Source organism: Ornithodoros turicata, chromosome 1, assembly GCF_037126465.1.
Source record: "Ornithodoros turicata isolate Travis chromosome 1, ASM3712646v1, whole genome shotgun sequence".
Lineage (NCBI taxonomy): Eukaryota > Metazoa > Arthropoda > Arachnida > Ixodida > Argasidae > Ornithodoros > Ornithodoros turicata.
The window spans coordinates 196,864,476-196,891,426 of record NC_088201.1 but is presented as its reverse complement, the minus strand read 5'-3'; the positions used below and the strand labels follow the sequence as shown (position 1 = coordinate 196,891,426).

General features: G+C 46.4%; 1 protein-coding gene and 1 long non-coding RNA gene across 3 annotated transcripts in view; one reads left to right on the top strand and one right to left on the bottom strand.

Annotated features, from left to right (window-relative positions):
• The window catches only part of LOC135374824 (uncharacterized), a 42,518-nt gene extending 33,515 nt beyond the window's left edge, over nt 1-9,003 (top strand). The window contains exons 3-6 of one of the 2 annotated variants that reach the window (XM_064607760.1): nt 599-673; nt 804-982; nt 7,635-7,663; nt 8,493-9,003. In XM_064607760.1, the coding sequence (XP_064463830.1) occupies nt 599-673; nt 804-982; nt 7,635-7,663; nt 8,493-8,602 (393 nt within the window). In that variant the 3' untranslated portion in view covers nt 8,603-9,003. Of the gene's footprint in view, nt 1-598; nt 674-803; nt 983-2,119; nt 2,212-7,634; nt 7,664-8,492 lie in introns of those variants that run through there. The other variant, XM_064607768.1, reaches the window with a different exon arrangement.
• LOC135374845 (uncharacterized) overlaps nt 1-26,413 on the bottom strand; it is a 62,654-nt gene extending 36,241 nt beyond the window's left edge. The window contains exons 1-2 of the long non-coding RNA XR_010417127.1: nt 26,310-26,413; nt 4,717-4,753 (exon numbers count right to left, since the gene is read on the bottom strand). This is a non-coding gene — a long non-coding RNA (uncharacterized LOC135374845). The remainder of the gene's footprint in view (nt 1-4,716; nt 4,754-26,309) is intronic.
• Between the last annotated feature and the right edge of the window lie 538 nt (nt 26,414-26,951).

Genomic DNA, 26,951 nt, shown 5'->3' with positions numbered 1-26,951 from the left:
AGAGCAGAGCGGAGGAAGGCGAAGAAACCACAAAGAAAATGAAGAGGAAACGAAGAGGAGTCGCGGCACTGAACGACAAATTAAAGTGTCTGAAAAATATTTAGAACCTGAGCACCTCAATACCAATAAAAAGTCTTTGAACACGAAGTCGCGCTGCGGGCGCTCTGTGTTGTCGATGCTTTCAGGTCCAATATGTGGAAACATCAGGACCTGAGGCAACCGCAGGGCTTCAAACTCTGAGGTAACCCCAGAACCCCAAGCTCTGAGGTGACCTCAGAACCCGAAGCTCTGAGGCAACTCCAAGACCTCAGATGTCCCATAATGCCTCAAGACCTCAGGCTCTAAGGTAACCTCAGGAATTATTTTGAATAGGGAAGTTACTTCAAATCACCTCGAGTATAAAGAAAATTATAAGCAAACCGCCCAGTGGACCCTGTAAGTAGACCCAGTGGGCCTTGTAAACAGGCACTGGACAAAGGACACTGTGTGAATATCGCATGGCCGTATTGTCCTAAGTATTCCTGATTGAACGCAGTTTATGAAGGGTGTGCACGCGCTTCCCTTCCAGAAACAGAAACACACAAGTCTTCTATTTCAGGTTACGATTTCAACCAATCCAGAGTGGATGGACCTGCCATGCTCCCTGCGTTTGAGAGTTTCCGCAGTGCACATGGTAAAGACCAGTGTTCTTAAGCATTCGCAACAGAACTCCTTACAAAATCGAAAAGAAAGGTGTAGCGTTTCACAGTACGCCGGAGATGGGAGACTGCTGACGCTCGTTCTTTCTCTCTTCCTTTTCTTAGCTGAGTGATAAGGAGGAAGCCATATTATTGCCGAAACTTACCCTCTACGACTCGGACGGGACGCAGCGCGAATATGTCGACGACACCGCTTACTCTGCGGGACATCCTCCAAGGATGGAGGACATTCTGGAAGACAGTTACTATTTTTCGGCGGCTGACATCGTCGTGATATTGACTGGGTAACGTATTCAGGCAACATCTTCTGTATCCTGATTAATTACGAAGGCAACAGGACAGGCGTAAAAAAAAAGACGTGTCATAGAGCTGAGCGTTTTCAGCCAATTTACTGAACTTCGTCTATCTACTGTTTGTAGCTATCTGTATGCAGTCTTGGGCAGTAACTCAGTTAGAAGCAACTTGTTACAGTAACTAGTTACTGTAAAGATTTGTTATTCCGTGTTTGCACCTCGAAGCAACTAGGACCATGGGCGGCGTACAGATATGGACAGATGGAGAGAGGACAGCAGGAAGGAGTAGGGTACGGAGGTAGAATGCAACCTGGACCGGCCTCAGGAGGGCTGTGGACATCCATCTGGAAACTCTTTGAAAAACCAAGGGAAATTCCCAGACAGCACAGCTGGTGGTAAGGTTGGAATCCACCTCCTGCTAGTATCAGCACGACTTTAGCTACCACCAAGGAGCGGGAATCCTTAACCGGCATGGCCATGCTGCTTGTAGTTACTCTAAAACTATATAGTAACTGTAACTAATTACTCTTCCTAAGTAAGTAAGTTTCTGGTGTAACTGGCTACTTTTTGGACACACTCTAAATCTGGTGCCCGTTAGTAGCGGGGAAAATCACAATATTATACCGTCCTATACCCTGTACCAATATACAGGGTGTCTTTTTTTTAGGCGATACTGATTTTTCATAAAAAAAAACTATAAGGGCTACAGACATGCTGTTTTCATTACTATCCTCTCCGGACCGGCGGTCGTTCTTAGCCATATGTTGCTCGACCGTCAAATGATTAATTACCTAAAAATCGTTAATTAACTTTTTAATTATAAAAGCTACGAAGTTGTTCCAATGAGAACATCTGTTCCTTTCGATGACGTGATATCGTAGCCGTTTTCGGAACAAAAATCCGATCGGTAGATTGTCCGCAAGAAATTCGTGAAGGAACACAATATTTTTTTCATTGCCCATCTTCAGAGACGCGTCTTTGCTTCATCCCCAATTTGATATGGTGAAGGAGCCTCATGCGCCGAAGATTAGCTTTAATTTGCGGAAACAAAACAAGAACACGTGTATCGGGGGACGCTATCGGAACTGCCCTTATCTTGGGTTGCATTTTCTGTTAATCTTTTTCCAGGACGCAAGAGGCGACAGTGTGCTCTTTCACCCTCTCCACATTGGGGGCAAAGGAAAGACAGGTCTCCGAAGATGCGCAATAAACAAAATAAAGAAAACAATTGTGTTCCTTCACGAATTTTTTGCTGACGATCTACCGTACGGATTTTTGTTCTGAAAACGGCTACGTTATCAGGTCACCGAAAGGAAAAGATCTCTCATTAGAATAACTTCGTAGCTTTTATAATTAAAAAGTTAATTAACGATTTTTAGGTAATTTGTCGTTTGACCGTCGAGCAACGTATGACCAAGAACGTCCGCCGGCCCAGAGATGATAGAAGTGAAAACAGCATGTCTATAGCCCTTATAGTTTTTTTCATGAAAAATCTGTATCGTCTAAAAAAAGACACCCTGTATACAGTCCTCACGTTACTGTAACTCCCTCTCAGTACGGCGAAACCGTACCTCCAATATCTGAGAATGACACGTAATGGACGCGATTACGGTATATCAGAGCACATAAAGATGTGAAACACAAGGATGAGAAGCATTGAACGAGGAATGGAGATAACTGTTTTGAACAGTGTTAAACACACAGGAACAGACGCTGCGAACTGTGTTGCTAGACAGCTAGACTGTCCAACGAAAACGTAACCATAGAAACTTTGTAGTAAACATACGGTAAACATACTGTGATAACGTTTCATTACTTCAATATTGAGCTTTATTTGTAATTTTAAGACTATGTGCCATTTATACAGAAGCAGACAAAATAACAGAAAGCACACTGACCCGAAACTCTCGTGATTAATGTTCGGCAAAAACGGGATCACAATAACTTTTGTGCAGTATATCTAATAAAAGTTGTTTTCAAATATGTCAACAAGTTTCAGGGTCAGTGAGATAAACCACTACTATCGTACTGCAGGGAGAGAGGGTGGCATTTTGACCCGTTATAACTACCGACGACAATTATCTGGTACTGTGCACGGCGAGCTCGGGCGAACACCAAATTCGCGCTGAGGCCAATATGGCGAGTCGCATGGTCAGGATATTTGCAGAAGTGTGTAATTTTAGGAGAGACAGGGCGAAATGCCGCTGGTTGTGGGATGGAGTGTCGCCCCTGACGATGAAACTCTCCATTCATCACCTCGAAATAAAGTTGTTGCTGCTGTCACTGGTAATCGCAGACCGCCATGCCTCAGAACCAGGGGCCTCAAACTCATATCGCATCTTGGGTTGCATTGGCCTCAGACTACAACATGACGGTCAACTCAGAAAAGAAAGGACGATAGTTACAATAAATACCGTATATACCGTAGAACAAGATAAATTTAAAATAAAACAACGTTTCCGAGTGTCGCCACGGTCCCCCTTTCACCTTTGCACGCCGTCTGCGAAAATGGGCCCTAGAGCAGACGATTTCCGCATCGTATCACGAACCTTCCTTCGGGGCGACATAGTGAATGTTGCTGTTGCCAACACAGATCGCGATGTGCTGTGCAACGTTTGTCGGTTGAATTCGTTTATTTAATATCTGTGAAGTTCCCGACCCAGCAACTTCGTAGGATTCCATTTTTGACAATGGGGAATCGAATGGTACACTTTATACAGGGTGTCCCAGAAAACTTGTCATTCAATTATAATAAGAAAACTACTCCACCTAGAACCATGCGGTCAACGGCATTTGTTCTTAATAGGTTTTTGCCACCTCCTGATGCAAATGTCATGTGTCGTAAGTTTAATTATGTAAATATTTTCGAACTGAACTCGGAAATTTGCCAAGTAAATGTCACTTTTTACCCCACCAATATGAAGAGCGTGCCGAATTCATTCAAATTCATGATACTTCACAGTGATATTTACGAGCTATCCCATCGGAAAAAATAGCCGAATATCATGCTTTTCGGAGCACCGGACCATACCGCGCGATGATTTTTTTAGCGCAATCGCTCGCAGTCCGACGAAAGGAGGTTCCAACGCCAGCCACAAGAGTAATAGTAGAAAAAGTAACAGTTCCTAAAATTGGGAGAGGGAAAGCATTATCCCAGCGAAAGTCTGACGCGATAGGCCATGCCTGTCATTATTCATGCTAGCATTATTTCTGTCTGCGATGCCGGGGTGGGCTGAGTTTCCAACCTCCTTTCGTCGGGCTGACAAAGATTGCGCTGAAAGATTCATCGTCCGCTATTCTGTGGGAGCTCCGTTGAGTATGATGTTAGGCTATTTTTTCCATTGGGATAGCTCCTGAATATCCCTGTCAGTTATCATTAATTTGAGTAAATTAGACACGCTCTTCACATTGGTGGGGTAAAAAAGTGACCTTTACTAGGCAAATTTCCGACTTAAGCTTGCAGAAATTTACTTAATTAAACTTACGTTACACGACAGTCACATGCGGAGGTGGGAAAAACCCAGTAAGAACAAATGCCATTGACCGCATGACTCTAGGAGGTGTAGTTTTTTAATTATAATTCAGTGACACGTTTTCTGGGACACCCTGTATATGTATACAGGGTAAACATACGATCGTAAACATACGAGGAGCGCCTTTGTGTGGAAAAATCGCTCCACGGGAAGGTAGTAAGCGTCTCAATCAAAAAGAGAAAAGGTACCTACCTTACCAGCAGCGCAAAGTAGAGGCATAATTCTGCCCCTGTGGAGTAAATCGTGAAAAATATTCAGGCGTTTTAGAAATAATGAAAATCGAACATGCAAAATTTTCGCGTAGCACTCGTGGTTTTGCGATACTAGGCGGAAGAAAAATGCGCTTGAACCCAGTCACTTTATATCATGTGAAAGGTCCTGTAAAGCTTTCGAATGATACTAATTCAATGGTGGCAGCCATCATCTGCAGGTGTCTCGCAATGGGCACATTTTACGTTTTTCGAAACTTCCACAACGTTCTTTTACCAATGAAAAGGATGTGAATTTCACACTGCCTGGGGGACTGGCGGCAACCTGAAACAAAAGCTACGGTGTTACCACTGGATAAAGATCTTCACGAAGCGCTTCGTTTCTTCTCACTACTTTGTCGGTATGTTCGCGGACTGGAGGTTCTCGTCAAGGGCGCACAGGCAAGTCATGTACTCTCCCACGGTTTGAATGAGCCTGACGGAATTGAGAGACCATTGGGTAAACGTGAAGTAATGCTCTGGGGATACTACAACAAGCTCACGGAGTGCGGTCATTGATTACTCCGTCAGTGGGAGACCCGTAGCAAAGAAGAGGTTGAAGGTCGCGTGCTCGTGGATGGGGCGCACAAGGCAGCAGTCTCGTGGACCATGCCTGACCAAAAAAATCGCTGCGTGTGTCTCAGGTAAAAATAAAAGATTGTTTGACTTGGGGTCTAAAGTAGAGACATGGCGCCACCTTTTCAAAAATAATCAATGAAATCGAAGATGGCATTTTTGAGAAAACTGAGATGCAACATTGGCAATTTTCGCCTACCATGTGCGATTCTCAAGCTAATAACACAGAAAGCACTGGATTGAGAAAAATGAACTTTATACAGCACGAAAGTTCTTTCAACGTCCTATCGAATGGCACTAAGCTCGACGTCCTCTGACGTTTCATCATGAAGCAAATTGGTAGCAAAGTTTGACCTTTTTGAACGTTTACGCCAAGTTTGGAGTTTTTTTAACAGAAAATCTGTGGCCCTCAGAATTCTGTGGGTGGCTGTCGACAGTGTCTATGGTGCAGCCTACAATCAGAAAAAACCTCCAGTTCCTAGGCAAAAAATCAGCGGTGCTAGATCCCGTCAAAGTCAGTCCAGAAGAAAGCGCGCTCAAGCAGCCTCAGATTTTCCTCCTCTCCTACGCGGAAACTACTCCACGCACGATTATCGCACGTGGCGCGATTTGCGTCTTTTGAGATGTCATCTAACATATATTTTTTCTAGGCGAATTAAAAAATACGACTTTCACACGTTGTTCGATTTAAAATGAAACTACCCAACAAATACCATTGATCGCATGACTCTAGGTGGTGTAGTTTTTTATTTTAATTCAATGACACGTTTTGTGGGACACCCTGTAGGTGGGCCACGGTGTACGACACCTTCTCGTTAAAAGGTGTATAACATCTGGAAACGTGTGTATGAGCCCTATACGATAATATTCGGCACCGCTTTCTCTCTTGCTCTAGAAACAGCTTACACGGTCAATACACGAACTTTTTAAGATTCGCGCTCCTTCTGTCTAAGGAAGCCCCGGCGATAGTACCATCATGATACCATCAAGCCAGGCACACGAATGGAAGAAAAGCGCAGGCAATTGTCTCGCAAGCTCGCCTGCTTCGCGTTGGCGTCGCAATATGCTAGGACAAGTATAACGGGTATAACGTCCTCGGTAAATACGCTGACTTTCGCTCACCAGTGCGGGTTTTGGCGCGACCATGTCACGTGAAACTCGGTGTTACGCTTTATGCTCCTACATGTATGAACACGTCCGACCCTATCCCAGAGGTGCCATTCCACAAGCGATCGCATACTCCGACACCCGTCCGACGGTCGGCCAGCTTCTACTGGCGAATTGGAGAATAGTGATATGCCGTGGAACCTCAGACGAACGGGGAAATCAGTGTCGCAGTACCTTCATGGTTCCCGTATATCCTAGCCCAATGGCCGCCGCACGACCCGTGGCATCCGTCGCGCTCGATTTCGAAACCACAGTACCGATTTTACTCCTCGTTCGTTACCGACAACAACAATTTGACATAATGCATGGGAAGAACTGACGGCGTATGTTGGGTGTATTACTGAATTCTGTGTCTGGAAATCTGATAAGACGTCACTGGACAAAGCCAATCAGGGAGCGTTAGGGCGATCCTTGGCGACCGACCAGCCGGCGTGAGGGACTGTGTCTTCAGGTCGCGTACGGTGCGTGGTTGGCTTGTAGAATGTTGTTCCTGGTTAACGCTGGATTTGTTAGTACAGGAAGGAGCATGGTCGCATCAGAACTCACACTGCTAAGCGAAACTCGCTGTATTTAACCATGACTTTTCATTTTCCATACTGGTGTGGGAACGTGAAGCAGGCAACCTCTGAGACGATCGAATCGACTGCGCTGCGCACCCATTCATGCGCCCGGCTTCCTTCATCATGGTGTTGCTATAGGTGGAGCTTCCCTGATGCATAAGGATTGCGAATCGTCAAAAGTCTTTCATTTATTTTGTAAGCTGTCCTCAGAAGGGAAATCTGCCCAAGTGGGACCGTGAATCAGTGCCGAACGTTGTCGTATCGGTGTGATACACACGTTTCTGATGCGACAGTTATTTTAATAGCTGGCATGTGGAAATCCAATGACAATGCGCCTCAGAATGGGTGGATGATACCCCAGTGTGGCATGTGGACCACTCCCTAGAAATTATAGTTACCCTTCCTCTGGCGCACGTCGAATGTGAGGCTGAAAGTTACCGCCAAGAATGTTTACTTCAGTACACATAACAGGCAAAGAAAACTGAATACCAAAGCAATGCCTGCGTTTACACAATATGAAATTGTGTTTTAAATGAAATTTATTTATTTTACTCTGCAGGCATCCTACAGTATCTGGGAATCCATACTGTAAGTACCAAATGCTGACCGAAGAATTACAAATGAATCTTGTAGCAAGCAGTGATAGTGGCACTTCACTCCCAGACAACATCAAACGTTATTCGGACGTCCGAAAAAGGCGAAAAAGGTCCCTACGTCCCAGGTTCCAGAAGTTGCGTTCCTGGGACGTGTCCCTTGTACAACGCGGCTCCACTTGTTTTTTTGCTAAGGAAGTCCCAGAAATGTGTCGGAGTGCGAAGCAGCGCTCCTCCCACTCTCCCACGTTGTTGAGAGAAAGAAGGAAAGAGCAGGTGGTCTGAGGCGCCCGCGCGACAACGGATCCCTGACGCCATTTGGTGTGATGAGTTGCCGTCGCATTTCCGAGCAGAATACGAAGCACCGCTGCGGTCGACATTAATAATCTCGGTGATGTTTACGTTTGTGGTAATAATTCGTGGTGTTTGTTCACGTTATGAGAACGAGTACAGACGTGTGGCTTGCTGAAACTGATCTTTGAAAGTGGCGGGAAGGCAAATTCCCGTTGACATGTTCTCTATGCTGGCAGTGCGTGTGCCGGCCTAGCTTGAGAGGTACAGGCGAGAGCAGAATGGCGAGTGAGGTATATAGCCGATTCCTACATTCAAATTACTTAAATGTGGCATGATGTACAGTTGTTTAAATGAGCAATGATCTGGACGTTCTGCACAACATTTTTTGTCCGACTCGGCGCGTGTATGAGCTTCTGCGCGACGGCGCTTGGTTGATAGGACAAGATTCCTGGAATGTGCAACACATAAATTGGGTATGGATTTTGCAAATATTGAGTATATTATTGAGGATATTTTTGCTTTATTTCCAGGCTATTTGACAGAAGGTGAGAGTGCTTCTTCAATGATGCCACCCTTGAAGAAGTTCAAGCGACAATGTCATGGTTGCACCGTGCAGGTTGCGCCACGCACTGGTTACTGAGGGAGTGCAACTCACAGTGAATCTGAGGAAGGACAGTGATGCTTTTTGTGTGCATCGAATATTCTTTCGTATTACTTTCTGATAGGAATTTAGTGATGCAATATCCATTGTGTGTGTTTACAGTAGTGACCTGTGATGAAGTAGGCCAATAGCAAGCTACGATGCTTGATGCAACCCTGGTTTTACACTCTGGTAAGTGCAGTGACGGATCTGGGAGAGGGGCGGTTGGGCCATCGCAGCCCCCGAAGAAAAACACACATTAGTTTATGCATTGCGTTTCCATTTCTCCCCTGCCCAGTACGAGCTACGACAAAGAATCCACCCTTTCCCCTAGCCAATGGTATGGATCCGCCACTGCCCTAGCTATTGAATTGATCACTGTTATTATACATGGAAACTAGTTTGGGGAACTAATAAAGGACAAGCGTTGCTTATGTCGGAACAAGTGAGCTTTTACTGTTGTTTGATGACCGTAATCTCTTCAACAAGGCTCCTCTCAAACAGCATCGATCAGCACATGTCCTGATCGATGCTGTTCGAAAACTACTACCACGTTGAACGCACTAATAACAATAAGGCAAGCACCTCGGCAGAGCTGACATGCTGTGCAGCAAAGCCTGCTTCGAGTGAACGCATAACATCCCAATAAGGACTCATAGAAGTCCAATAGAGATCCCAATGGACGTCCCTGTAACGTTTGAACTACATTCATCGGAGTTTCATAAAGACGTGTATGGACTTTTATTGAACCAAACTCGCACATCGCTCGGACGTCCTTACCATTCTCAGGGGGACGTCCCAGAGACATTCCTCGGATCATTTTGTGTTATCTGGGTTGATGGCTCTGCACCCGAAGAAAGTCGCACAAAGTAACACCGGTAACAGCTGAATTGTCGAGAAGACTATCCGCGCGTTTGCTGACCAAGAGCGAGGGAGGCTCGCCTCCTGGATGCCGGGCAATAGGAGAACGCGGAGGCCAGGCACTTCCCAAGTCTCTGCTCTCGCCTAAGAGATGGCGCAGCGTTACCGTTATTTCCAGAGCCGTATATTAAAAGGGAGTCTGGCCATTAATGGGTCATGCCGATACCTGAAGCTCCACCCACTTTTTCAGCTTTCTCACCAACAGAGGCTTGAAATATAGGGCGCTATCCATTAACCTATCCTCACTGTTTGTCCCCCCTATCGAACATGAGCAGCGCCATTTTGGGTGGCAAGTGGATTGGATGGGATTGAAATGGATACCTCTCGCTACCTGCAAAACTAGTGGATTCTTGGTGCAAATTTAATGAACGCCACCTAGAGTGCGTGGGGCTCGTCGGGAATTGTCTGCTTCCGTCGTGTTACCGCTGCCGGCAGAACCACCTGCTGGGGGCACATTCTGTCGTCGGTAAGATTTTGAAACATATCTACATGAATTGTTGGAATATAAAAGGCAAGAATGATTATATCCATGGAATCCAGCAATTAAATATAAGATTGTGCAGCACAGTGCCGTTTTTTTGTTATGATTTCGTTGTGATCGCCGTGTTCACTAGGCCTAACACCGACGACAAAACGTAATATTTTCGCTTAGATATCGATGGGTGAGCATCAGTTGAAACTGATTTCCAAGAAACCTACATGAGGATGTACATTTGCAGCGTAAACTCAGAGTAGTCTGTGAAAATTTTTTGTCACGAAATCCCCGCTTCACTGTGTTTGTTTTCGTCGCCATTTTGGGTGGCAGTGAAGTGTCATGGCGACCCCCTTGATAAAAAGCAAACCAATCGGTGGAGCGAAACTGTGATTGACAGGTCGAGCCTCTTTTTGTGACTCCTCCCAACGGCCACACTCCCTTTTAATATACGACTCTGGTTATTTCGGGTGTCGCAAGGCTGCTGCCATGACGCACCAATCTAACCAACAGCTTCGCCGTCCGTTACCCGGCGTACGCGCGACAGGGAAGGGTAACGGTAATGGTAACGGAAAGAGAAACGGTATATTACCGAAACTGAAGATTGTAACTATAACGGAAACGGAAGCGCATACCATGGTCCTCCATTACCGGAAACAGAAACGGAAAGGAATATATCGTCCGGTATTGAATTCGGGTAAAGGCTATGCCTGTTGTGCGATGACATTTGAGTGACATTTCATTTCTTTTTTTTTTTTTTTTTGTATTTTGATGACACGATTCTCTGTAATGCTACAAATACTACACGAGAGCATGGAAAGAAAGCGCAAAATGGATCTCGAGGGTGCATCCTTTACTTACCTCTCCCCAGTCCACATAACTCCATGACATCGACACGTGACTACACTCCACCATAGCACGAGGATGCCAGCCTACGATTTTTAGTTACTTATTTTGAACTTTTTTTTACTTTTTTTTCATGTGGCCATGGTAGTATTATTTACTATTGAGAGCGTCCGTTTATGAATGCGACATTCGATGAAAGTTACGTCCATCTTGAGTTGCTGGACTCCGAGTGACTGAAGACTCAAAACATATTCAGAACATGGCAGAAAAAAAAGAAGCCATTAAAGAAACAAATAAATGACACTAGACGTGTTTGAAATTCAAAAAACCAATTAAGACGGCTTCTACATCATAAAATCCGTACCTTATAACGTACCTTATATTGAGCTGTACCTGGTAAATATCAGACACATCAGTGCTTTTCCGCAGTTGCTCTAAGAGGTACTGGGCTAGACAAAGGATTTCGCTTTGTATGTATGAGGTACAAGCATATTTATGGGGCACACGGTCAGTTTATGAGGTACCGTGACTTGTACCGTATAAAGCACTACATCTTGCGCAAAGTCGTATTGTGCATGCTTTCCGCTGCTTTCAGCACTTCTTGCGTTCAAGTAACGCCCCAAAGGGTTCGATGCAGTCAAATAATGCATGTACATCGCAGGGGCTCGGAGGTAAAGATTAACTGTTGATTTACAACTATGATTGTTTCATTCACGGCAGATGATTAAACGTTTCCTGTGTATGTCGTCAGCTAGAGAGCCTCAACTGTGGTACTTTTGTTTAAATCGTCTGCGTTTGTTTCAAGTATATTACGAACATAGGCTAGACAGTGAGCAAGGAAAATGCCGTTCTGTATGTGTGATCTTCATTGGTTATTGGGTATTTACATAGATAAAATAGAAGGAGATTGAACTCTCTCCGTGTGCTCGTGAAGGAGGCAGGTTTTCTTTTGGCCAACATGACAACTAAGAGAAAAAGAACATTCCGGAACAGATAAGCTGTCGACAAACCGACAAGCCACACCTTCCGGTGGTTTCACGAGGTCAGGCGGGTCAGTTTCTTATTTTTTGTTTATCTTGCCTGATATCTAGCGAATCGAACCTTTGATACCTACGGAAGAAACACACGTTATAAGTACAGCCGCGTCCGCGTGTGAAGGGTATTGTTAATCAGGAAGCCGCCGTCTTCGCATGGTTAAGTGAGCAGCTAAGGGACATGGAAATGCCGGGAAGATGTACCTACTCATGGTAATTGCTGTTTAACGTTGTTCATTTCCGCTACAACTACGTGCATGTGTAGGGTGAGCGTAGTGAACGGTAGCTTGCCAGAGTACGTATGCGATTGTATTGAGGGTTGTAACACCCTAGAAGCGTTCCACGTCAGTGTATTATTAAACTGCTGAAGGTTATCGTCACAGTTGTAGCGCTGAAATATGAATTCGATGTAGATACAGTGGCGCGTACACTTGCCTTAACCAGCGGACCGCGTGTCATCGGGCGCTGATAGACAGCTGGAAACGAGATTGGGTGATCCACTATCCCGTTGAAGGAAGGGCCGGTACGCACAACGGAGATGTCGAAACGCGAACTCATCCGCTGTGCGTACCGACCCTCCCTTCAAGGGGATAGTGGATCGTCCCAACCTCCTTCCAGCTGCCTATCAGCGCCCGATGCTACGCGCTCCGCTGGTTAAGACAAGTCTGCGCGCCAATGTTCCTGCCGTCAGTCAATTAACGAACACTACTACCCCATGGCATGGCCACCTGCAATGGATTCTTTCGGATCCTGCTCTCCGGGTAAGGAATAAAATTATAATTCTATACTGGAGCGAAATCTGATCGCCTTGATACATTGCTTTGCTGGAAAGTCAGGCACCAAGAGTAGCCAGTCGGCAAAACACCTATGGGTCAGAATGACGTCTTCACTTAACGGCGTGATGTAGTTTGTCAACACTAATTATTCATACGATCGAAATATATCAAGCGAGGTGATCGGTTTTGCTGTGCTGTTACTGCTCAAGCCGACAGTGCAGTTTTATTTCTAATACCTAAACTTCATTTGTTTCTCAGCTGATACTGGAATTCGACGTCAGATTCCGCAAAAGCTTTGATCAAGCAATAGTGGAAATGGCCAACATCCTGGCGGCTTTTTCAGCCATGAAGGAAAAAGAATCGCCGACGTTCGTCGATGTGGACGTATTCTTACGTCCAAAAAAAAGAAAGAAAAAGAAATTGAAGTATGACTTGGATATCAACGGTATGTGGACTGCTTCCTTGGTTTAAGACAATCCTTTTGGAAGGCACAAACACAAACTAATTGCGACGTTCCTCACCAGATCGTTTCCGAAGAGGTAGTCTCTCCGGGACCGAAACTCTCTTTCTGGCAGAGCCTTGTTTGGTGTAGTGACGGAGAGGCTGTGCAACTGGAACCGTCAGGCATGCTTGAGTTTGCGCTGCTCTGCTGCTTGACAGTTTACTACGTAAAAAACGTGACATACCCAGCTGCTTTTGGCCAGTTGTTAGGCCTCCTGCAAATACATGTTGTGGGTGACAACGAATTCTCGAAGCCGTACAGAAAGCCACGGCTTTCGAGATGCTGAAATCGCTGAAGGTCAAATAGAGAAGAAAATAGAGAAGAAAAGAGCGGTTCAGTATTTAGATCGCCTTTTGTCTTTGTCCCGCATGTGGTTGGTCACCTTCGCGTATGTTACAGATGCACACTTCGGCGAGTGTGTATTACACTAGTGATTACACCAAAGCGTAAACGCACAATGCATGATGCGCGTCGTGCATTTTGCTGTGCGTGCGATACGTCACGTGCGGATTATGTCACCACAAACGTGTTCCTCTCCGTTGTACAACGGAAGTATACAGTCCAACCAAGTTCATACCAAGTCCATACAGTCCATACCAAGAAGTATACAGTCCACACACATGTGTGGACTGTATACTTCTTGGACACCTGTCCCCTTAGATGGGCGTACCTCTTAGACGGCGGTACCTCTTAGACTGGCGTACCTGTTAGACGGCTGTACCTCTTAGTCGACGGTACCTCTAAAATGGCTGTACCTGTTAGACGGCTGTACCTTTTATACGGGGGTACCTGTTAAACGGCAGTACCTTAAAAATGGTGTACCTCTTAGGCGCTTTCGTACCGCATAAAATAAAGGGTACGTTTTTGCAAAAATCTACCTTACAAAAGTGTGCTTTAAGAGATACAGATTTTAGAGTGTATGGCTGCCCGCAGAGAAACAGATACTCACGGAACGATGCGACAGCACCAGAGGACGCGTGCTTCGCCGTGTTTGCGGCTCGTCAGCTCTGGGTAGCTGCGCAAGGTTAGGAATTGGCAAACCAGGAATCGCTAAGCGAGCGACATACACCTGTGAAAGTGACTGAGCACTTCTCAATGCCACAGTGCAAGCCAGTGAATTATAATGCAGAAAAAAAGCCACTAAAGAAACAAATAAATGACATTAGACGTGTTTGATATTCAAAATTACAGATTAAGATGGCTTCTGTGGCTGCACGCAGAGAAACAGATACTCATGGAACGATGCGATTTTGTCTGCATTATAATTCACTGGCTTGCACTGTGGCATTGAGGAGCGCTCAGTCACCCTCCCAGGTGTATGTCGCTCGCTGAGCGATCCCTGGTTTGCCAATTCCGAACGATACCGTCGAGTTTGCTCAGTGGACCGCCCTATGCAATTCTGCCTTCTCTTGCAAGTTTGCTGCATTCAGATCTTCCCTCCGTGCGCCTGCTCATCAGCCAAGTCCGAAAAAAGCGCTGCGTTCGTGCTTTGTAAACCCTACTTGTGCTCCCGTGTCTGCCCGCACAACTGCGATTTCATCAAAGGGCCCTAAGTTTTGTTTAAATTTGACTCCCTCCCGTTCAGATGTAGCTACTTGCATTTATAAGGTTTCGTCTGTCATAACTGATCCCTCCTTATCCCCGTCTTTCATTACTCAGGCAGTACACCACATTTCGCACACTCTGGGTTCCAACAACCGTCCCGTAAACCGTAATCTCTCTCCTGTTAAGTTAATTCGTAATGAATTGTCTGTAGAGTTCCTGCTCAAGGATCACAAGGTGGACATGCCGCTTAGAATCGTAATCAATGAGAATCAAACCTGGCAAAAAACTGTTTCGACCTTTATGCGAAATGGGTTTTCCTCTATTTTTGTCCCTAGCAGTTTAACTTTGAAAAATTCTGAACAATTTATTTCGGATTTACAATTGTTCCATGGAAAGAAATGCTTTGCTTTTTCCTTAGACATCAAGGATCTATACTATTCACTGCAAGAGAATGTGTTGTTGATTAGAGTACGCAATTTCTTGAAGATACCTTGGTGCGCTTTCAATCGAAAGTTGGTATATCTGTGACTGAATTTTTGCGCTTACTAGAACTTTATCTGGGGAGATCGACTGCCATAAGTATTGACGAGCATCTGTACACCCAAAAAACTGGTATCTGTATTGGCTCGAGCATCGCGGCTGTTCTTTCTGAGATTTATCTGTGTGTAATTGACAACGCTGTATTATCCTTTATATCCTCTCTGTCTTCAAATGATGTCGTTGTAAGAAGGTTTGTAGATGATCTGGTTTTCGTTTCCACCAATGAGAGTGTTATAGATCAATGTGAAAATGTAGTTGTGTCCGCGGCCCCGGAGCTTGTGTTCACCAGTGAGTTCCTCACTGTTGGCGTGCTTCAGTTTCTTGATATCAGGCATTTTGTTACAACCCGCTCTTTGATGGTCTTGCGGCAAATCTCAGGCTAAACCCATTTTGCCCGCTTCAAGTTGTCATTCTAAAACTGTAAAACGGGGTTTGATCACAGGTATCCTATCAAATGCTGTAAAAAAATCTTGTTGTCATCATATCATTCCTACTACATTTAATTATATAAGTTCAGATCGAAATACCGCTTTGTTTAGAGAGCCGATAGCACGGACCTCTTTACCTCCCAGGAGTGGTGTACACCCCATACGGTTTTTGCAATACACCCAGAAATTGGTGATATTACCCATACAGCTTGCCTCCCAATGAATAGAGCCACAAGTATGCCTCTATATACATATCTCCCCCCCCCCCCTATGGGATGCTCGGTACCCCCTTGAGGTCGGCCTCTGTGGACATTACTGTCCGATAATGCAGTAATTAATAATACGGAATTCATCTATATAGAAAAAAAACGGTTGAAATAAGTACTTGCTACAGAGGCGCATAGAAAGTCTACAAACTGTCAACAACGACATCTATATACCTTGTCCACAAAAGGTACACATAAGGTAGTTCAAGAGATTGTCAAAATGATGTCAATAGCAATTCCTGTTGACTTGATCAACAAGAAGTCAAAGTCAACACACTGTCAAGACAGGAAACAAGAAGTCCCCAAGAAGTCTGCAGAAAGGAAAAATCCATTTTCATAAGGGCTGTTTACCAGATCGCCCTAGCTTGTGGTTTCTGTTATATTGGCCAGATAAAACGTTGCTTAAATGATTGTTTGAGAGAGCATTCATTAAAAGTAAAAAATAAAGCTTCAAACTCTGAAATTGCAAAACATTTGGAAGAATGCTCAGATTGCTTCCCTCTATGGGATGAAACAATTATAAAGGCATCCGAAGTGGACCCTCACAGAAGTCTTTTGAGAGAGACCCTTTTCATAACTTCTTGTGGGAACTGTGACAGCAACCCATCCGTAGTCCTCAATCATGCCTTGAACAGACTGCTCGTTCCACCGAAATGACCTCCTATTTTGTCCTCAACTGGTTGTTCCCTTCCCTCTGTTTGTATATATTTCTTGTATGTTAGGTAAAATTTTAAGCTGTGTTTGAGACTTCGCGTTGTGTCTGTCCCTTCGTGTTCCCTAGTCTCGGGGTTTTTACATTATGCATCATGGACAAGGAGTGCGTGATTATTTAAGAACCGCATTAAATACTCACGGGAAGAAAATACGTGACCTAGCTTCCACGTATTCGATTATGCACCCCATGGCCCCGAGGCCCCACAGTCAATGCACGGGCTACATTCTCCGCTGGTGGACATATACAGGGTGTTTCACTTGAGTGACCCCTAATTATTAAAAAAAAAATGTAGTTGAGATAAAAATTAGAAACCTTCTGCGTCACACTTGCGAAGGATTTGCCGCCCAAACAGGAGTTTCCATCAGTGTACCTGATTAATTTGTCTAATTAGCTTAATTGAACTATAAAAAATCCCAAGGAAAGGTGTTGGTTTCTGCGATCCCTTCAGACAACCCCTTTTCTTGGTAACCACACACATGTCGTGGTTCGTCTCAAGGGGATTACGCCGCTAGCCTCACGCAACCGGTCCTCCAGTGTCCCGCGGCCTAGTTCTGACCTCAGATCTCGGAACTCCGGAAATCGCTGGAGGCCATCGCCTTTGTTAGGCTCCGAGTGTAACTGGACTTTCGCCGTGAGCGTCGGCTTTCTCACGGCATTGTATATTTGTAAATAATAGCACTGAAAGCGGAGCTGCTAGACTAGTGAATGTATATATTCTTGGAATATCTGGCACGTGGCCCCTGGATGCGTGGGAATGTTGTCACGTGACAGAGAATTGACGGATGTATAAAAGCGAAAGTGCTGCTTTGTTTGGGGTCTTTGGATTGGAGCCGGACATGTAATAAACGTCGTTACCTCCACGCCCGTGCCTGGCCTGCCCTCTGCACTCCGCAACGGACCTGCGGCGCACCCATCCACCTCACTTCACGGCAACCTCTTCCCGGCTCTGGGATTCCAGGCAACTAGAGGCCCGCATCCTATTTAACTGGCGCAGTCGACAGGATTGGGTGCAGCGTCGGCAGCAGGGACAGCGGAAGTTGGCCAGGACAGGAAGGCGCCAAAGTCCACTTTGAGTGGCTAGCTTGAAGGAGCAACCGAGCAGGAGGAACTGCGGATTCGGCGGTAGCCAGCAGGTGGACAGTATCTACGGGAGAAGCCCGCCATCGAACAACTCAGCGAAATTGCAACAGCAAGACAGATTTCGTGGGCCCAAAGGCGCAAGAGGTTGATGTAACCGGGACCATCGCGGTGATCCTGAAGCAGACGTGGAGCGGCAACAGCACCGGACGGTATCGGAAGGAGAGGTCCACCACTGTCTGTGGAAGCTGCGTGACAAAGAGGCATCTCAAGAGCGACGTTGTGTGTCTGTCAAGGTCAAGGAACAATCGAAGTCAGCATTTGTGACGAAAGGAGAAGGGAACAGCAACTTTGGACTGATGAAGTCAACGGTGGAAAGTGATTCGAGGTAGGTTCCTTTTGTGGTTTGCTTGTTGGGATTTCACCATGTCGAGAAGCACAAGGCAGGTCGCGAAAAGGGGAAATACCGAATCGCTCGACAACGGCAACATGAGTGACGCGGACGACGCAGAGCAAATGATCAATGAGGGAAGCTCAGACGAAAATAACGATAGAGAGCTCGCGAAGCTAAGACTCCAGCTCGAGATAGAAAAACTAAAACTCACGCAAATTCAAGCTGGAGCCGGGAACGGTTTCAGGCAGAATGGGGAAAGCAGGAACAGAGTGAGCGAGTACGCCAAGGACCTACGAGGTGTGTTAGCTGCAATGCCAGAGTCCGAAGCTCTAGTTCCCGCGTGGTTTGTAAGCGTTGAAACTGTATTCAAAAACTTCAACGTGCCGGAAGATGTGCAAGGTACTGTGCTGCTTGCATATCTGAGCGAGAAAATGAGAGCAGTGATTGCAAGACATGGCAATGGGAAATTCCTCAGTTATCCTGACGTGAAGCAAAAGGTGCTAGTCGAACTGCGGTTGACACCTGCTGAGTATAGAAGGCATTTCTACCAGGCAAAGAAAGGTGATTCCGAGTCGTGGGGCCAGTTTCTAACACGATTGACAGCTCTCCTCGACCACTATACCGATAGTCGCAAAGTTAAGAGTCTGGACGACTTACGAGACCTAATCTTAGCTGACAGGCTCCTGTATCTTATGCCTGAGGAAACACGTTCGTACGTGGCTCTCGCTGAAATGAGGGAATGGCACAGGCCAGACAAGGTAGTGGAACTGGCAGAAAACTTCGAGGAAAGCAAGCGAGTATCCAGACAGCGGAAACCGGTAGCCGCAACCACCGCAACGCCTCAAAAGCGACATTCAGAACAGCGCGAGAATAAGCCAATTTCCGCCAAAAACGGTGAGGCCGCTCGCCCTTCTACGGCGACTCGTGGAGTATCGAAACGGGTGATTCGTTGTTATCACTGTAAAGATCTGGGCCATTATGCTAGGGATTGCCCCCGGTCTGTTTTGAGGGAATCTGAACGGGACTTTGCGGAATCGCGGACACGAGACGAGACAGAACCGAAAGTTGTTGCCAAAGTTGCATTGCTACGGGGGGATGCGACAGGTGCAGTAAACGAAAATAAAATGCAGGAAGATGCCGCAGAGTATGTACGCTTACGAGTAGGGGATAATCTTCTCACAGCTCGATTGGATTCGGGAGCTGACATAACTGTATTAAGGCGAGACGCAGTTTCACTTGCCGACAATGAAAAGGAAAGTGGGCAGATAAGGTTAAAAGGAGCTTTTGGACATATTGTCCCAGCACAGCTTGTGGAAGTCCCGTTGGGAATAGAGACAGAGAATGCGTGCATGCAGCAGGTACTGACCCTATGTGCTGTGACAGATGAGCTAGCGGACGGCATAAATGCCTTACTGACCCCTCATGATTGGGTAAACATAAAGAATGCTAATGAGAAACGGAATGAGGAAGAGTTAGATACGATTGAACCGCGGTCAATATCCATACCGGTGGAATTTGAGGAAGAGACGTGCGATCGGGAAAGGGATGAGAAAGAGGAACATAGCATAACCGCAGCTATCAATGTAGCGGTAGAGAGCGCAGATCCCGAAATGAGGAATGTGGAGTCACATAATTTCGCAACTGAACAAAGAACTGATGAATCCCTAAAGGAATCGTGGGAACACGCGAAAGAAGGGTCGCATGGCATGGTCATTGTAGACGGATTGTTGTACCACAACGACTGCATGGACTTCGGTAATTGTAGACAATTGGTTCTACCGGCGTCGCGTAGGAGAGATGTTCTGACAATTGCGCATGACTCTCCTTGGGGAGGGCATTTTTCGTACAAGAAGACGAAACAACGAGTTAAAAGTGCGTTCTATTGGCCTTCAGTGATATCAGATATAAAGAAATATTGTCAGTCGTGCCACGGATGCCAGATATTTTCTAAAGCGAGGAGTACTGATCGCGTCCCGATCACGCCAATAACCAGACCCGAGGAACCGTTTAAGGTAATATATCTAGACTGTATTGGACCCCTCGACCCCCCTTCTGCCCGTGGGCATCGGTACGCATTATGCCTGATAGACCTCTGCACGCGATGGCCCGAGGTTATACCACTCCGTTCTTTGACAGCCAGGGCTACATGTCAGGCGCTAGTTGATGTGTTCGCGCGGTACGGCACGCCCGAGCTTGTGTGTTGTGATCAGGGAACGAACTTCACTAGTAAGCTAACGCAAGAGTTAACCGAGAGGATGGGAATTAAAGTTAGGTTCTCGACCCCTGATCACCCACAGAGCAACGGCATCGTCGAACGGTGGAATGGCACTTGCAAGGCTATGCTACGGCATGTCGTAGCAGACGAAGGCAGAGAGTGGGACCGCTACGTCTCATGTCTTTTGTGGGCATATCGGGAGGCACCCAATGAGGTTACCGGAGTGTCGCCGTTCCAGCTAATGTTTGGCAGGGTCCCGCACGGTCCCCTTCATATCCTGCAGCAGACATGGACAGGCAACTGGACACCACCAGCAGGATTAAACAAGCCGGCTGGGGAATATTTAAGTCAACTTCGAGAACGCATGGCAGAAATGACAAAGGAGGTGTCGGAGAGGGTAGGAAACATACAGAACACGTATGCAAGTAAATATAACATGCGAACCCGCGCGAAGGAGTTCCAACCCGGGGAGAAAGTGTTAGTACTAGAGCACGAATCCGCAAACAAGCTGAAAGCGAAATGGAAAGGACCGGCGCAGGTCAAAGAGAGGGTCAGACCCGACAGTTACAGGCTGCAAATGCCCGATGGAAGCGAACGTTGGGTGCACGCAAACAAGTTGAGAAGCTATGTCGCTCGCGTAGACGCGGTTGGCGTTATCTTCGGGGAAGATACAGAATTCGGAGAGATAAACACGATACCTGTTCCCCATCCGCAAGAACATCCGAACATGTCGAGGGAATCCGCGAGCCAAATGAACCGCGAGCAAAGGCAAGAAATTGAGGAATTAGTGTCCGAATACAGAGACGTATTCAGTGAAAGACCAGGAAAATGCAGCGTGGGGACTCATCATATACGCTTAGTTCCGGGAGCTAGGCTAGAAAGAGGTCCACTGTACAAAGTACCCATCGCATTACGAGGGGAAGTAGAAAGACAAATAAAAGAACTGCTACAGTGGGGTTGTATATACCCGATAGAGAGTAATGTCGCACACCCGATTGTGTGCGTATCTAAAAAGAACGGCACCATGCGCATGTGCGTAGATTATAGACGATTGAATGCGGTTACAGAGCAGGATAGGTTCCCTATGGAGAACGTAACAGAGCTGGTCTATACCGTGGCCAAGTCGCGCTTCATATCTGTACTCGATATGACTCGGGGATATTGGCAACTGCAAGTTGACCCAGAATCTCAGAAATACACAGCATTTGCCACCCCACTAGGGCTGTTTGCATGGAAGGTAATGCCCTACGGGCTTCGGAACTCGGCTGCCACGTTTCAGCGAGTGATGACTGAGCTGTTGAGCGATCACAGAGAATATACATGTGTGTATATCGATGACATCGCGGTGCATTCCAACTCCTGGGATGAACACGTCCGTCATTTGCGTGCAGTTCTCCACACCCTCAGAGAGAGCGGTCTCACGGCAAATATTAAGAAATGCCGATTTGGGGAGCCTAAAGTAAAGTATTTAGGTCACTGGGTAGGCTCCGGTAGTCATTCGCCGGACCCGGAGAACGTCGCAGCCATCCTCAAGCTCAAGCCACCGACTGACAAGAAGGGCTTGAGGAGCACCTTAGGAATGTTTAATTACTACCGTGATTACATACCTAACTACTCCGAAATCGTACTCCCGTTAACTAACCTGACAAATCGGCGCATACCGAACAAACTGCCGTGGAACGCCGAGGCCGACAAGGCGTTTGAGTTGATCAAGGAGTTGTTGGCTAAAATCCCAGAACTGGCGCCCCCTGATCCGCAACTTGGATACACCTTGACGACTGACGCGTCTGAAAAAGCCGTAGGTGCATGCCTATCTCAACGAGTGGATGACAGGGAAAGACCCATCGCCTTTCTAAGCAAAAAGCTGTCTGACGCGCAATCAAAATGGTCCACGATCGAGAGGGAAGCTTGTGCTGTAGTATGGGCACTCGGGCGTCTAGACACGTGGCTGTTCGGGACAAAGATAAAGCTGCTCACTGATCATAATCCCTTGGCGTATATTGCGCACTCTGCTCCTAACAGTGCTCGCCTAACGCGGTGGTCCCTCGCACTCCAGAAGTACGACCTGGAGATCTCCCACATAAAGGGATCAGACAACAAATGCGCTGATGCCCTATCACGCTTACACTCCTAGTGGGTCACCTCGGCTACGTCAGACATGGTGAGGTTCTGACAGGCACTACATAAAGGAGCCTGCCTGCTGTATTATAGATGACTTGATTATGGTTGTGCTATAGTAGCAACGTGAATTATTAGTAGCGTACATATGCTCATAGCTGATACTTTGTAAACATTGATTGTGCAGAAACCTTTCTCTTATGTATCAGGTGTTGCACTTCCCAGAGTCCCGTGCAACACATTTCAGGGGGGAGGTGTTGGTTTCTGCGATCCCTTCAGACAACCCCTTTTCTTGGTAACCACACACATGTCGTGGTTCGTCTCAAGGGGATTACGCCGCTAGCCTCGCGCAACCGGTCCTCCAGTGTCCCGCGGCCTAGTTCTGACCTCAGATCTCGGAACTCCGGAAATCGCTGGAGGCCATCGCCTTTGTTAGGCTCCGAGTGTAACTGGACTTTCGCCGTGAGCGTCGGCTTTCTCACGGCATTGTATATTTGTAAATAATAGCACTGAAAGCGGAGCTGCTAGACTAGTGAATGTATATATTCTTGGAATATCTGGCACGTGGCCCCTGGATGCGTGGGAATGTTGTCACGTGACAGAGAATTGACGGATGTATAAAAGCGAAAGTGCTGCTTTGTTTGGGGTCTTTGGATTGGAGCAGGACATGTAATAAACGTCGTTACCTCCACGCCCGTGCCTGGCCTGCTCTCTGCACTCCGCAACGGACCTGCGGCGCACCCATCCACCTCACTTCACGGCAACCTCTTCCCGGCTCTGGGATTCCAGGCAACTAGAGGCCCGCATCCTATTTAACTAAAGGTAACGTTCTTTTTGCGCTGATTAGAAAGCCCATGGCCACAACACCCCATTTCAGTCACAATTACAGTATCTTTCACGATCTTTCCACACATTACCATTGCATCGCATTGGCACATTACCTCGGTGTAACAGCTTCAACATTAGTTAAGTAACATCAGCGCAGCGTTAGCTTGACGTTACCTTTGAAACATAGCGTTGACGTTGAAACAAATGTATTACACATATGTATTTGTACATAAATAACAACATACGTACAACGATGAATGAAGACAAAAAACAGCCGCAACACTTCAACGTTCAGATAACATCGATGCGACACATTTGCAACTGCATGTGCTGTTTGGAACCAATACCTAACATTTTGGGCGTTGAAGGGTCGAGTCAGCTAATACAATGTTTTCGTACTACCAGAAACGGTTACGATACAACACACAAAGTACGCACATGAGCGCATGGTGAGTGTCTAGATACTGCAGTGGCACCACCGTTCACTTGTGACAACGGCGATGACGGCGCTGAACGCACATTTTGCCGGGAACATTTCTGGTCGTGCGAGAGCCGTTAAGTGCGGGGTGCCGTGTGCTGAGATTTCCGTGCACGTTAAAGATTCCTCAGGTGGACAAGGCTGATCCACTGACTGACCACTGTTTCGTCGCTCATGAGCATAGTTTCTCACCACGAAAGCCTACGAAGTATCCTTCTCTAGCCTGTAACTTCAAGAATATAAAGGGGTGCAATATGGTAGTTGTTGAAAAAAAAAAAAAAAAAAAGAAACAGATGGGGGCGCTTTTTGAACCACGTACCTCTCGTTTGGCGGATGAGTGCGGTAATCAATTACGCTACAGTAATTACCTTGACACTCGTGCGTTTTCTCTTTCTTTCTTTTTCTCAGTACACTGTTAAAACAGAACTTCAGAACATAGCACGCTACTAGAAAACCATCATTCTGTGTCATGATTTGTTCAAAACAGGGGGGACGCGCCTGACTGTGACAAGCCTAATGTGTCTCAAATAGGCGCCTCCTCCCATTTTCTCATAAATCAATGCACAGAACGATATCACTCGGAATGATGGTCGGCTAGGAACGTGCTATGTGGCGAAGTTCTGTTTTAAAAGTGTAGCGTGATTGAGCCTCAAAAAAGAAACGTTACATTCCACCATGTTCACGAATGCTTTTACGAAATTCAGTGGGTTTCAGGGAATTTATAAAATAGATCTATAAATCTATAGCGCCATCACAAATAACGTTGTTGCCGTAACAAGCGTAATTAGAATCGCAGCACTGTCCACTAGGGCATTTTCCATGTTGACTTCCCCTTGTGCTTTCAAACTGAACCAAAATTGTGGGGCTTCACTCTTGTCTATGTGCGTTGTACCGACTCAGCCGTCGGTTCGCATCCTAACTCGTAAATCGAACAGGGGAAGCGTAAACGAAAAAATCATGACGTAACTAGCCGTCTCAGTGTGGTGAACTGAGAATGACTTCAGCGACAGTACGCTCAAGGGGCATCTCGTGATAAGCGAATCAGCAAAGCAATAACGAGGCGTACTCCCCTAGACGCAAACTTTACGTTTCTGAAAGTATAAAGGTTACATGAAATTTGAGACGCCGGCAAAAGGATTGATAATATTTTTGCTGAAATACCCTGTATCTACCACAAAGAATACCTCTAAAGGCGGATCCGCATGGGGCGTATTTCGGATCGTAAAACTGTCAGCGCGACGCCCTGAGATACGCCTCATGCGGTTCCAGCTCGGTAAGCGTGTCACGCTGTCATTGCCACGTACCCTCCCCGTAAAACATCAAGAGGCTGCTGACGTGCTCCATTACGCGCTAGTAAAGGTTGGTCCTCACTGATGCGTTTTGACGCAGAGGCATCCATTCAGTTGGCCTGTATCCGTCAGTAACCATCGCAACGAGCTAAGGGAGAGCTCCCACGCACGGACGTACAAGATTTCGCAGTTTCTACTTTGTAGATAAACAGCAATGGCGGCCGACTGAGCAGCGTTGTGTGGTTTTGTGTACCTAGTGCTGCCAATTGCGTTGCATTGGAATCAATGCTTTGCAGCGAAATACAGCTGACAAGACGAGGCTAGATTATTAAAAGAAAATGCGGCGTGAAAACGTGTGTTCTTGTCTCCTTCAGTTTCTGCTTCAAGAGTAGCGCCGCCTAGGAAGACTGGGCCACAAGAAATCCAGCGAAAGCGTCGCTGAGTGTCACCTTTTTCGGACCTTCTATATCGAGTCACCACGACACGCAAACAGAACGCTTTTAAAACACGTTGTTCATTCGTAGTTCCTTCGCTGTGCCTTCGTGTGTGCTGTATGGGCATGCACTGAACTCACGTTCGTGCGCTTCGTCGTCCGCATATGTGAACTGACGGGCGTAGGTTCATGGCACTGAGAACATGTGAACGCGTTGCGCTACGTTGAGCGCTGAGGATGCGTGCCAACGGAAAGGATGCCTGTGCGTCAAAACGCATCAGTGGGGTCCAACCTTAACCGGTTATCCGCGTGAAATTTTGCGCCATGTGCACTGCGGCGCGTTTTTCGCGCTGAGATACGCGCCATGCGGTTCCGGCTTTAGACATGGAAATACGTGAAATGTACTGCCATTACTCTCTTAAAACAAAGCTTTACCACATAGCCCGCTGAAGGCCAACAATTTACAGAGTGACACCTCCGTCACTATTGAGTTGTGGAAAGTGGGAGGCGTACGTCTTTTTGTGACAATTAACATTTATGCATAAGTGTCACAAAAAGGCGTACGCCTCCCGTTGTCAACAAATCGAGGGAGAGAACGATGTCACGCTGTCTGATGGTTGGCTAGGAGCATGCTATGTGGTGAAGTTCATTTTTATGAGTATGAAGAACCTACACATCTCCACATTTGGTTCTATTAACATCACACGTAGAAACATTACGCCAAAGGGCGATTAATGTCGAACCTAACGTAAGTAACAGGGTGGTTTTCCCACTTTAACAGTATGTTGTTCAAAGTATCACCTACATCCTCGGCATAGAACATAACGAACCTGGCAGTTCTGTGGTCAGCCTCGGGGAAGAGGTCCCTACGTTGCAGAGCACGAGGAATACCGCTATGATGATAGACAGCATGGTTCCCTAAGATGCTTGTCGAATGCAATCCGGGAACGGAGTGACACGCCGATCTTTCTAACGCACCTGGATGAAGCGATAAGCCCCGAGGAGCCAATTTTACGACTTCTTGGAAACAGTGACGACTCTACCTGCTAATTATTCTAGCCAACATTTTACAACGGTAGCTGTTAACAGGGAGGTCTAGGAAAATCGCTGTGGCTGTATCATAAAACCTTCTCCGACCTCGAGATGAGAGAGAGAGAGAGAGTAGCGAGTAAACTAGCAACCTAGGAGAGTGGACGTTGCAGCCGCTCTTATACCTCGCTCTTGCTGTTCACGTGATCTGCGTACTCGGTAGTGGGAAAAGCAAGAAGGGCGTGGAAAACCTCTGTGCGGAAGAAACTATCTGAGACATAGGGTGCATCCAATGTATTGCTCCGTAGATGAAAGCGTAACGGGCGAACGCAATGCATCATGGACCGGTCCTGGTCGCACTAATACAACGCACTTTACAAATAGTATATTGTTCTAGATTAGGTCGCAAGGATGGTTTTATGATAGTTCAAAAGATAGATTAT